General features: G+C 43.6%; 1 protein-coding gene across 1 annotated transcript in view; it reads left to right on the top strand.

Moving 5' to 3' along the window:
- The window catches only part of plxnb2b (plexin b2b), an 82,999-nt gene that overhangs the window by 56,462 nt on the left and 13,271 nt on the right, over window positions 1-13,266 (top strand). The window contains exons 2-16 of the mRNA XM_083667103.1: window positions 1,975-3,104; window positions 3,630-3,818; window positions 4,390-4,512; window positions 4,732-4,832; window positions 5,326-5,452; window positions 5,916-6,075; window positions 6,423-6,534; window positions 7,026-7,137; window positions 7,393-7,494; window positions 8,949-9,044; window positions 9,545-9,632; window positions 9,933-10,117; window positions 10,412-10,560; window positions 10,854-10,965; window positions 11,501-11,637. Coding sequence (XP_083523229.1) covers window positions 1,977-3,104; window positions 3,630-3,818; window positions 4,390-4,512; window positions 4,732-4,832; window positions 5,326-5,452; window positions 5,916-6,075; window positions 6,423-6,534; window positions 7,026-7,137; window positions 7,393-7,494; window positions 8,949-9,044; window positions 9,545-9,632; window positions 9,933-10,117; window positions 10,412-10,560; window positions 10,854-10,965; window positions 11,501-11,637 — 2,921 coding nt within the window. The 5' untranslated portion in view covers window positions 1,975-1,976. The remainder of the gene's footprint in view (window positions 1-1,974; window positions 3,105-3,629; window positions 3,819-4,389; window positions 4,513-4,731; window positions 4,833-5,325; window positions 5,453-5,915; window positions 6,076-6,422; window positions 6,535-7,025; window positions 7,138-7,392; window positions 7,495-8,948; window positions 9,045-9,544; window positions 9,633-9,932; window positions 10,118-10,411; window positions 10,561-10,853; window positions 10,966-11,500; window positions 11,638-13,266) is intronic.

The following is a 13,266-nucleotide window of genomic DNA, read 5'->3' as shown; positions in this document are numbered from 1 at the left end:
AACCAAAAAAAAGGGTAAAACAAGAGTAACCCAAATCTGTTGATTAGTCTGGCCCAGTCTGGGAGCTTTACAGTGAACAGATCTACAGTTAATTTTCTGCTGGAAAAGCCTATCAACTGCCATTATGCTGTAGCGCCTCATTGACTTTAGTGGGAAACTCTGAGTCATACCCACAGAATGGCAGTTGGCATACCAGCTCAACCCTGTTAAGGTGCATGAATATCTATTGGAGACTAGGTACACAGTAGGGTACATGGACACTTCAGAAAGCCTGTGTATAAGTATGTCTGGGACTCTAGGGTGTTGAGAGGGTGACTTTCAGTGAAACCTTGGTAGAAAAATTGCAGACTCCTATTCTCCCTCTTCATAATAAAAAGTACATTACATTTACATTCAAGTCATTTAGCATATGCTTTTACCCAAAGCGACTTACAATAAGTAAGTGAATCTGTCTAAGTAAGTGAATCAACTACACAACAGTCATCGTAAGTAAAACCTATGATAAGAACAAGTGCCACTCGTAGTCACAGTGCTAGAGAAAGCAATAATTTTGTATTTTATTTTTTTATTCCAAAATGTAGACCAACCAAACACTCCTGTTGGGTTTAAGCGCAGCCAGTGAGTTTATAGCAGTTTCAATTTTAATGGAATTGTTTGAGGGTAGAAATTAAAAAGGGCAGATACGTTTACCAAGAGAAATGGGTTTGGGGAGGGAATGAGGTTGTGAAATGAAAAGAAAAATAAAATCAGGGAATATGGGAGGACGGACACTTTAATGCAAATGGGAGTGGGAGCTGAAATTAACTGGGCCCCGGAGGGTGAATGTCTAATCAGTCCTCTCCCCACTTAGTGTTCTGAGGGAAGGCAGGTTAACATAATAAAACACAGATTCACAGGCTGCCTCCCGGGAAGCTTCAGGGGTTTTCAATTTGACAAGTGTGGCTGTGGGCTTAACTGTCTAGGTGAAATGAGCAGGAGGATATCTTGTGTGGGTGTCAGTGTGTATATGTGAAGGTGGATGCTGTGTGTGTGTGTGTGTGTGTGTGTGTGTGTGTGTGTGTGTGTGTGTGTGTGTGTGTGTGTGTGTGTGTGAGAGAGAGGGAGAGAGAATTAGTAGGTGTGTGTGTGTATATATATGAGGGAATGAGATAAATAGTTTACACTGAAGGTGTGTGTGTGTGTGTGAGAGAGAATTGTGAGTCTGCTTGTGTGTAAGTGAGGGAGATGGAGAGAGAGTTTGTCAGTGTGTGTGTGTATTGTGTGAGTCTGCTTGTGTGTGAGTATGTGTTCACACACAGTGTCGGCTGTTGCAGCTTCAGCAACCTGCAGCTCCACATTAACCACAGCGTGGGCAATCAGCAGAGAGGGAGAAGGATGCCTTAGCCACCTGCTGTTTGAGGGTGTGTGGCTGTTTTTGTGTATCAAAGGGATGCTGTGTGCGATCATGTTACCATAAACAAAGCAATATTCCTAGTGAACATAGGCTATTGTATATCCCTTCACACAAAAGGAACAAAGAAAGAACATCCTGGAATTTTGTCAAGCTTTCAGGATTTTGTTTCAAAATGATCTAGTTGTTGGCCTTATTTTATTTAGTCCCGGGAGTTACTCTCTAATGTGTTTTATTTAATTGCAATTTAACACATCAAATCTTGAAATATAGTATCCTTGTTAAACTAGAACAAGGATTTGAATCATTTGAATTTTATATGTGTTATTTTAATTTTATATAAGGGTCTGATTCTAGATCTAAATGTTCTCGTTCAATACCGGGCTGTCCCTCGGCCCTAAACCCATGACTGACCCAGGAATGCATGACTGATGTCTGACCTACAAGTGACCCATTTGATAATCGCTGTGTGCGTGTTTGTGCGTACGTGTATGACCATGCGTGTGCGTGTTTGTATGTCTACGTGTCTCTATGTATGATGTGTCATGCAACATCCCTCACCCCTGCCTCTCTCTCCTCCTCAGAGATGGCGAGCTGGGTCCAGGCTGTCCCTGTGCTCCTCCTCTGCCTGTCCTCAGCATCCCTCTCCCTGAAGGACCCCATCCTGGACTTCACCTTTGAGACTCCCATCAACAATGTGGTCCAGGACCCCCAGAGTGGCCGCATCTACCTGGGGGCCGTCAACACCATCGTCCAGCTGGATGCCTCGCTCCGCCAGGAGGCCCGCGCCGAGACAGGCCCTAAGGATGACTCCCGGAGCTGCACTCCTCCGGCCTCGACCTCGGCCTGCCACGACATCAAGCCCATGGCCAACCTCAACAAGCTCCTCCTGGTGCACCGGGCCAACGGCTCGCTCATCGTATGCGGCAGCCGCTACCGGGGCATCTGCTCCTTGCTCAACCTGACCAACGTGGAGCAGCAGCTATACTATAGCGATAACAAAGGGGAGAGGACCTACGTGGCTAGCATAGAGGACACGGTGGCCGTGGTAGGCGTCATGTCCACCTACGCCAAAGACGGGCGTGACTTTAGCGTGTTCCTGGTGGGCAAGGGCTACGGCAGCCTGGACAGCACAAAACTCATCAGCACGCGCATCCTCCAGGACTACCGGGAGTGGGTGGTGTTCGAGAGCATCATCGAGGCCTCCTCCGTGCAGACCACGCCCTTCGTGCCCAAGTACCTGCACGATTTCCGCCACGCCTTCAAGGAGGAGGGCTTTGTCTACTTCCTGTTCTCGCGCACACTGGATGGCTCGGACACCAAGAACCTCACCTTCGTGTCACGGCTGTGTGAGGACGATCAGCACTACTACTCCCACACAGAGCTGGAGCTCAACTGCGGGCCGGGGAACCGCTACAACAAGGTGCAGTCAGCGTATGTGGCGACCCCAGGCAAGGTGCTGGCACGAGGCATGACCGAGTCGAGTCAGTACGGTAAAGTCCTTCCCTGGCACAAGGTTCTCTTCATGGTGGCCAGCTCGGAAGACGACGGCGCAGACTCAGCCCTCTGCATGTACCCGCTCAACGCCATCAACGAGAGGCTGTTGGACATCATCAGCGCCTGCTACAGCGACTCAGGCAAGATCGGAGGGACCCCCGCCGTTTACATCCCTTACTCCTCAAGAGCGGATGAGTTCTGCACCTCCCGCATCAGTGTAAGTAGCTCCGTTTTTTTTGTAGCACTTTACATCGCCCCTATAGCTGTGTAGTAAAATTGTAATTACTGTAGTTACAACATTGTATAGCATATGGAGTTGAGAGGTTTGTGTTATTACACAAGTGGAATTAGAAAATAATAATAATAATAATAATAATAATAATAATAATAGTTTAGTGTAATAACCTAAACTGCTCAACTCTACTACTATGTAGTTACAGATACAATTACAATTACCAATGTACTATGTTACAATGTTGTTACTGGTTTTCCACAGCTGCTGTGTCTTTTGGCTGCAATATAGCCATTTACACACAAAGTTTGCCAGACTCATGGGTAGACTCTTGGTAGACCCCATGAGTCTAGACAAGCCAGACTGAGTAGACTTCCAAGAACACATCAAATAACCAAGAATCAATGAATTATATTATGATCAATAATGTGAAACACATTACACCTCATAGTCTAGGCTCCTTTTTGGGAGCTCTGTATAGATTTCTCATCTCTTCTCTCCCATCTGCAGAAGGATACACTGAACAGCTACAAGTGTGGGGCTGATTTTCTGCCCTCGCCGCTGGCCAGTAAGCCGGAGTTCGCCTTGCAGGCCGAAGCGGTGGTCACCAAGAAGGGCCTGCTGACCGCCGTGGCCATTGCCGTGGAAAATGACCACACCATTGCCTTCCTGGGAAACAGCGAAGGAGAAGTGTGCAAGGTAAGGTGGCAAGGAAAGGAGACTGGAAGAAAACTTATGGGTTGGTTAGGGTGATATATAAGTCAAGGTGCTAGGGTAAAATACTACAGGAGTAAATTAAGAGGAGAGGACAAAGGGGGGAGATATATACGGTAGAGGGGGATGTATAATGCAAGGTGCCAGGGAAGGTTGCAATTGAAGGGACGATTTTATTACCTTGTTTATTTTATTCATGTTACCTTGTGTATTTTATTCATGCATTTCATCTGCGTCAATCCCAACATACTATATCAGTGATGTATTTGACTGGCATGTGGATACATAAAGTACATTGGTGGGAAGGGAGGGTGGGGGCCATAAGGTAAGAGGTTAGGCTATTTCTGTAGAATGGGACATGAATGTTAGAGGGTGTTTGTGGGTGCACATGGGGTAGTGTACAGTACAAGGGAAGGAGCTAGGACAAAATGCTTTGATAAAGGAGGGAGGGAGTTGGTGGAGGCAAAGGGTTTTTATTTTTAATGCCTTTGCATTACTTACTTAGTGAAGTAGCCTAGCATCCATTGACAGTAAGTTGATGGTCTGGTCCTGTCAGGCCCATCTGACCAGCAACCCTGAGATGTACAGCAGTCCATGTGAAATCACGGGGGAGAGAGTCAACAAGAACCTCTTCTTCGACCATGAGCACAGCCACCTGTATGTCACAACAGAGAAAAAGGTATAGTCTTCTATCACCATTCTCTACGGAGCCACATGCTGCTGTTTGTTAGTGTTGTTTGTTGTGTTGTTTGTAGCGCTGCAGAGAGAAATGAACAGATGCTTTATAACCGGTGTAGAGGGAGAAGTGTGTGTGCGTGTGTGCGTGTGAGTGAGCATATGTGTCTGCGCTTGTTTGTCTGTATCTGTTTATTTATGTGTGCTCTGTGTGCTACTATAGATCATCAAGGTGCCAGTGCAAACATGCCATCTGAAGACTGACTGTCAGTCTTGTGTGGAGCTGAAGGACCCGTACTGTGGCTGGTGTGTTCTGGAGGGCAGGTGGGCAATAAGCATGTCTCTCTCTATATAGTTTTATTTGGGATTGACTGTACATTCCCTCGTTATGTACAGAGCAGCAGTGTGTTTGCTCTTGGTTTTTATTGCTGACTCTCACAGAACTTTGGCCCTTGATTGTGTTTCTCTACTCACCCATTTACATGGTGCCATGAGTCCTTAGATCTATATGGAGAGTTGTACTGGAGAGTTGACCCTATCACTTGTACAGCACTACACAATTGATATTAGTGTACTTGGGTGTGGGTTATTATAACTGTAAATAACAATGACTATTACCTGGTTGTGCTATTAGACAATTCAATATCATTCCAAATGACATTAATAGGAGTTGACTAATAGCAAAAACATATTTGGGGCAAGCAGGCTACAATGACTACAATTTAAGGTCAAAGGACACCATGACATGGGGGGTGTATAGAGATACTCAGTAGGCTTGGAGCAGTGGCTGATGGGTGTTGATGTCCCTCTGCCATAGGTGTACCAGGAGGTCTGACTGCCGGCGTGCAGAGGAGAAGAACGGTTGGTTATGGAGTCCAAGGTTGCAATGTGTGAAGATTGTGTCCTTCTACCCAGCCAACCTCAGCTGCAAGAAGACTCAGCAGGTATTACAGTGCATACAGGGCCACTAGCGCTGCTTCTAGAAATTATTTAAAAAAAAACTGTTTTCCATTCTGAATCAGCGGCTCTCTACTCTCAGTCCCCTCCTCTGTATTGATCTATTTTGAAAACTGAAACCGAGCTTATTATAACTGAGGGACTGTATGTGTTGGTGTGCGCTCAAGGCCCACTGATTCACTCTCTCTCCTTTCTCTGCCATCTAACCTCTTTCTCTCTCACCCATCCTATCCCCCTCTCTCTCTCTCTCACACTCACTCTCTCTCATTCTCTCTCGTTTTCTCTCTCATTCTCTCTCGTTCTCTCTCTCATTCTCTCTCGCTCTTTCTCTCTCACTCTCTCTCTCTCTACCTCTGCTCACACTCTCTCCTTCTCCCTCTCACCCTACCTCTCTCTCTCCCTCCCCCTCCTCACTCTCTCTCTCTCTCTCTCTCTCTCTCTCTCTCTCAGGTTGAGATCAACCTTCCTTCCCTCCCCTCCATTGGGGGCTCTGACCGCCTGCGCTGCATGTTCCTCACGTTCCTGAGTGAAGGCACCATGTCTGACTCGGGTCAGGTGACATGCGCCCTCCCCAACCCTGATGCCATACCCCCCACACCTGAAGACCAGGGTACACCATGTCTCTCAGTCTCCACAACACAATCGGCTCCTGTAACTCTCTGTCAATGAGCTGAAAGACTAGTATGTAAGGAGCAGACCTGGGTTCAAATAGTATTGGACATTTTCTGAAATACATTTAGTGTCTGATTTTGCCTCACCGTAGTGCCAGGAAGGTGGGATTTGCACTTTTGGGATTATTTCATTTTGGCACTATTTCCCCAGACAAGCTCAATCGAGCACAGCTGAAGTATTCAAATTATTTCAAATACTATTTGAACCCAGGTGAGCTATAGAGGGCAATGCAACCTTCATCCACTCACTCACACCTCGTCCACCCTGCGCTGTGCCCCTTTATAGATTTTGTGGCAGTGCCCGTTAAGATCTTTGTAAATGAGACGTTGGAGCTGGCGACCAGGGAGTTCAAGTTCTACAACTGCTCTGCCACTGTGAAGAAAGCTGAAAATATGCCGTGAGTTGTTCCCATCTCTTACAGTGCAGTACAATACTCTCTTTAGACCGAACACACACTGGCCTTTTGTGTGTATTGACGTAGAGTCTTAGACAACCTTGATGGAAATGAATAGCACCATGCGAACAGATGAGAGAAAAGGTCCGTGTGTAAAATGTGGTGCATGACGGATACCGGGGGATGGAATGCACCTCTTGCATTTTCCATTTTTATTGCTAACGGGAGGAAATTGCTTTAGTTTCCTTTTCATTAATCAAAAAATTAAATTCGATCTCCCCTGTATGTGTTTTTCCTCTCTCTCTGCTTCCCCATGCTGTTTTTTCATCTGCAGGAAACATCTGATAAATGAGTTTTGTTTGTCAGACGTTACAGAGATATATTTTACCCTCAGCATGGATTCTGTTACATTAATTGAATTCTATGATGAGTATGCATGTTTTTTTTTTTTTTAAACAAGAATGTGTGCGTGCGTGCGTGTATGTGTGTCTCAGGTGTACGTCCTGTGTGGCCAGCACGTGGGGATGCCAGTGGAACACCCATGACCACACCTGCAATGACATGGACGACACTGTTGTTGGCGCTTACATAATCAAACACAGACAGGTTAGAAAGGGTTAATACTCTCCAGAAAGGGTTTACACTCAAGTATAATACATTATTAAGAGCCATTTCCTTATGCATGAAACATATCAAGGTGTTGAGTATAAATGTATGAATCAGCAGAAATCTGATACATAATCTGTCGCTCTGGATGAGCACCTCTGCTAAATGACTAAAGATAGAGGATATAGTGTTAATAAATGTTCTAAAATGTACATTTATGAAATTAATATTAAATTTATTTCCATCTCAATGTAGGGGGCGAGATGTCCACAGTTTGAGAACCCAGATCCTGTACTCATTCCCGTTGGGTTCAAAACCACCATCAGTTTTGAGGGCATTAACTTGGACTTGTACCAGGTAAATTAATAGATCATCATTAGAGATGGGTCCGATTCAAGTTTTTGGTAATCGATAAATTCAGCAGTTCCCAAACTTCGGGTCGGGACCTCATGTGGGCTCCCCTGAGAAAATCAAACTAACCTCTATGATTTGATAAATGCGACACAAACATTTGTATTTTGTATGAAGACAAACATTGTCTGTGTTTTTTACCTGTAGCCTACACTCACTGAACACTTTATTAAGAACACCTGTACACCTTCTCATGGTGGAGGTGGTGTAATGGTGTGGGGAATGTTTTCTTGGCACACTTAGGGCCCATTAATACCAATCTATCATTGCTTCAATGCCACAGCTTATTTGAGTATTGTTGCTGATCATGTGCATCCCTTCATGGCCAAATGATAATGTGCAATGTCACAAAGCAAAAGTCATCTCAAACTGGTTTCATGAACATGACAATGAGGTCAGTGTTCTTCAGTGGCTTTCTCAGTCACCGGATCTGAATCTAATAGAACACCTTTGCGATGTGGTAGAACGGGAGATTCACAGCTTGAAAGTGCACCTGAAAAATCTCCAATTGCGTGATGCAATCATATCATCATGGACCAGAATCTCAATGGAAAGTTTCCAACATCTTGTGGAATCAATGCCATGAAGAATTGAGGCTGTTTTGAGAGCAAAGGGAGGCCCTGCCCAGCATTTGTATAGTGTTCCTAATAAAGTCCTCTGTGAGTGTACTGTATATTGCAATATTTTGGGGTTCATATCTATCATATCTCATTCATATCTTTTAGGCGATTAGAACACATTTGGATGTCATTATTATGCGTTGGCATAGCCCACAATTAAGTTGTTGGGGTCACAGGAAATTTTTGATTGAACCCCAGGATTAACCGCTGGATTAATTAATGGTCATCAGGGTCAATTAATCGATTAACTGATCCCACAACACAGTAATTTCCATAACAGTTATGCTCGTTTTTTTTGTTATGACTGCAGAGCTCTTGTTTGACCAGCCTGCCAGGAGTGATTTGATAGAGACAGTTAATGAATGACAGAGCAGGGTCTGCTTCTGTTGGATAAAATTAAACAAATCCCACCCACAGTCTCACAGACAAGTGGCTTGCTTTAGTTGTGCCACATAAAGTGAGGGAAAAGTGGTCTTTTTTTATTCATCAATTACCTTTTCTTAAATACTTTTGAATGCCAGCGACTGACTAATCGATTAATCAAATAATCTAACACAAACCTAATCTTAATGGTTTACATGTTTTTGTAGTTGTGACCATTTTGGATATATGCACCCCTCAGACACCTCCATGTCTATAAAGTTCATACAAAGACCAACAGCTAACTCTAAATCTGACTATTCATTGAATCAGAGTATAACAACTGAGTCTTGCAGAATGAACTTGTTTAATGTTGTCCATCTCACCCTCCCCTCCCTCCCTCTCTCCCTCCGTCTCTAGGACCGGACTTTCACCATTGGCACAGAGCTCATGAGGAACATAGAGGAGGACGTCAGATCCGAGGACGGACCATTCTACAGTTTCAACGGTTTTGATGTGTGTACCCTCTCTGTCTGTGCACTGTTGAGTCAGTGTCATTGCAATGACATCGCCCAAAATGTTAAAACAATGCACATTTAACAACAACCTCAATAGTTATATATAAGCAATGGCAAGCAAACAAGTAAGCAAGTCAGTAAGCAAGAGACCTGTTTAAAAGAGTGACATAGTATTGCTTGTGCAGGTTCACCCTTTACCTGGTTTGCCTGTATATAGTCACTTTGATATTCTAGCACCCCCCTATGGACAAACACCAATGTTCCTTCAATTCTCAGTTCTGTGTGTTTGGGAAACTGTTACAGTGACTAGCCCCCAGCAATGTTCTTTTTTAAACATCGATTTCCTGTGCTGTGTTTGAACGCCTGCCAAAGTGAATATAAGGAGAACCTTTATGTTCAGGCATCGAAAAGCCGCCCATGCTTTTGAAAATGTTGAAGTGCCATTTATCATTGGTTTCCACGTACACTATTAATATTTCATTTTGTCCCCGTTTCTAGTTTTCCTTCGATAAGTCACAGGAAACCAATGTTCTGTTCTATGTGAAGGACAAAAACTCTGGAAAAAAGATAGACAGCACCCTGAATGGTATGTCATACAATTTAATATGCAATGCTTTACTGTAGATAATGCCTTTATGTGTTTTGGTACAGTAAGCCTTCTTTGATCTTTCATTAGCATTGGTTTAACACTCAGTGGAAAGTTGACTGGTTCTATTCAATCATCCAATTTAATTGATCATACTCAGACATGATCAGGCATCTGATCCCAATGCCATTTAAGAAAATGTTCAATTCAACAACTTTATTGATCCCTTTGGACAACAGTGGCATGAGTCTGTGTATTCTAAAGTGTCCCTTTCCTCATCCCTGTCTGTCCTCTCTTCAGTGAACCTGTACAACTGCTCGCTGGGCAGGGAGGACTGCAGCCTGTGTAAGAACGCAGACCCCAAGTACAGGTGTGTGTGGTGCATCAAGAGGAAGTCCTGTGTCTACGAAAAGCTGTGTATGAGCAGTCAACAAGGCTTGGAGGATCCACAGGACACAGAGTGCCCTGACCCCCAGATCTCTACTGTGAGTAAGCAACATGTCACCTCTTTGACCATTGAACCTTGACCTATGAAATAATTTACATTTTGGTATATATTGACTTTTTGGAGACAGTATTGACTTTTTGTTATCACTTTATTCAATGGTCCAGTTTACATAGCTACAGACAATGGTATCAGTTCAGTCCTTTACTAATGAGGTGTAACTGAGAGATGAATGGCAGCCAACCCACTGCAGCCCATCTGTTTATGCAGTCTTGCTGCATGATGCTGCACTTTATAATCTAAAAGCCTTCTTTCCCCAATCCTCCTTTCCTAGATCATCCCTCGCTTCGGACCCATGGGGGGGGGCATCTCCGTCACGATTAAGGGCTCGAACCTGGGCATCCACAAGGAAGACATCAAGAGCATCACGGTAGTGGGGGTCCCGTGTATACACCAAGAGGAGAAATACGCTGTCTCAACCAGGTACCGTAATACACACTAATCCCTCTCCCATAGTGTGTGAGAATTGACGACACACAGCCTAGTTTACAATCTAAAATGTCAATAACCTGATTTTTTGGTCAAAAACTACTCTCAAGCGAGATGTGCCATTTTGATAAACAGTTTTCTGTTGATACCCTGGACTGCCTTTGCCTTAGTCTGTTGCATCCCAAGAGCACCTGCCCTACCTCTCTCTAACATTACAAGCTAAGTATGTAGCACCCTAACCACCAACTATTAATCCAAAATGTCTTCCTTTCATTCTCTGTCTCCAGTGTGGTGTGTGTGATCGGCCCCCTGGACCCCCTGAGCACCAACTCGGGGGAAGTGGAGGTGGAGGTGGAGGGAGGGAAGAGAGGAACTTCCTCTGCCATCTTCACATACAGGGTAACCACACTCTTTCAGAAATAGAGAGATTGAATTGCCAGCTGGAAAATGTCTCCCCCCATGCTTTTAGCTGATTTAGTTGTTTTATGACCATTGTTATATTTTCCATTTCCCTGCTACAGTGCTCCTTATCGGCACACATGCCCATTTTAGTTTAATATCCAAATACAATACATTAATGTTCTGTTGAATAAACTCCTGGGTGCTGTCACATTACAAGGCGAGGTAATGCACTGTATGATAAGACAGAATTGATTTATACTGTATGTATGCTAGTTTAGCCAGATGCTACACAGTGCCCATTTCCTCTGATGCTTTAACAGGGGACATTGTAGCAATTTAAGTAGCTTTTTCATTTCTCTCACTGCTAAATCTCCCCCAGGGAAACGGCTCTGCCTGACTGTTTGCTCAGCAAATTGAAGCAGATGCAGTGTGTGTTTGTGTGTGTGTGTGTGGGGGGGGGGAGGGGGGAGGGGGGGGGGAAGAGATGAGACACTAAGATGAGTGTGTGTTTTTCCTGGCTCTTTTCCTCCAGGACCCCCATCCCCACTCGGTGCAGCCCTCCAGGGGTCCAAAAGCCGGGGGGACGGTCATCACCATCTCAGGCAACAACCTGGACACGGCCACCAAGGATGACATCCACGTGACTATCGGCACGGTGGTGTGTACTGTGTAAGTATATGGTCCTCTTATGGTCAGGTCATGGTCATATATGTACATTACTATTCAGTCAATGGGCTGAATTAAAAAGTGGACTTTAGTTCATGAATTGAATTTCAATCCACTTCCTGAATTGATTGAGTCTAAATGGAATTGAGCCCAACTCTTGTGTTACAGTAGGTGAGAGTTTAAAAGGTTCATAGTTTAGTGACCGTAGCGGGGCAGTCTCACCACAGCAGTAGCGGGTCAACTTCACTTTTTCACATGTTTTATTTGAGGTATTTCACCTTGGCAAAACTCCACGGGCCATCTTCAAGCATTCTAATGGATAGGCAATGTGTTGTGTCTCCACTTGCCCCATTTGTGAGATGATATTAATTGAATATTTGAGTGTCATTTTAATTATTGTATTTCATGTTTTTTACAATATACAACAGCAGACAATATTTTACAGTATACTATAGCTTTTCATTCTTTGTTGTTTTATTTTACAATTTATTTGAAAGCAGTGTATTTGAGGGTGAGTTTGGGATTAACAGAACAGTGAGTGCGCTTGAGTCGCGCTTGCCTTGCTCACTTTCAGACTTCTTGAAGAGAAGTTTTTTCGCCAATCTCTTTCAGATCTGACCAGCGTTTTCATTTATTAATTTTGTTTCATTCATTCATTCGTCGGAGAAGATGCCAATCAAGATTGGCCTCTTCAATAAATAAAACAATTTTTCCTCCTGTCCCGTCCATGCCGTGTCTCCTAGCTTACAAAATTAGTAGTGCTTATTTTACAATATTATATACAGTAGGGTTTTCAATTAAAAATGCATTGGGTAAAATACACATATGGTTGTTGTGTAGATTATTCTCTCAGAAAGCCAATAACCACAACCATATCTCAAAATTTGGGTGACTAAATAAAGATATAAAAAGAGATAAAAAGTTGGAAAAATCTGGAAAATAGCATTCCAACTAATTAGCGCTAGGGTACTACTGTATCTCGCATTAGGCTACCTGACAGGCTCGCTCATCTTTCTTCTCGAATCCACAGGACATAAAACAACACAGAGGTAAGATAGATATCGGTTTTGAGACATGACAAGTAGTATTTTCGTATTCTAGCATACACTTTTCATATTAACTAGAAATTACTGTTTCTCACAAAAACTAGCGTATATGTCTGAAATTTCAACTGAGTGTAACCCGAGCATTTTATTTTCAAAGCCTTTTACATTTAATTCAGCTGATGTAATTAGATTTTTGTGACCCGCAGAAAAACAACTTTGAAGACGACCGCCACAATGTGTACATTCTCAAAAGTTGCTGCTAGACAGTGATATCGCTCTGTCAAGTTGCTATCGGTATATTAAGGACTCCAATTTATTTAAAAGTCCCTCTATTTTAGTTCACTCCTTAGTGAGCTAAAATAGAGGGATTTGTAAATAAATTGGTACTTATGTTCTCTATGACAACTGTATGAGGTTATATTGACAAGCCTAATAGACCCCCTCATTAGACAGATCACAGAACCATCACAACGATCACTGCTGCAATAAGTGAGGTGATCAGGATGATGAGGAGAAATGGTAAGACTGTCAAAAGCACTTGGCCATCACGATAAACACTCCAGAACTTGGCCATCACGATAAACCT

The sequence above is a fragment of the Argentina silus genome (genome assembly GCF_951799395.1).
Source record: "Argentina silus genome assembly, chromosome: 3".
NCBI lineage: Eukaryota > Metazoa > Chordata > Actinopteri > Argentiniformes > Argentinidae > Argentina > Argentina silus.
This window is presented reverse-complemented; position numbering and strand designations above follow the sequence as displayed.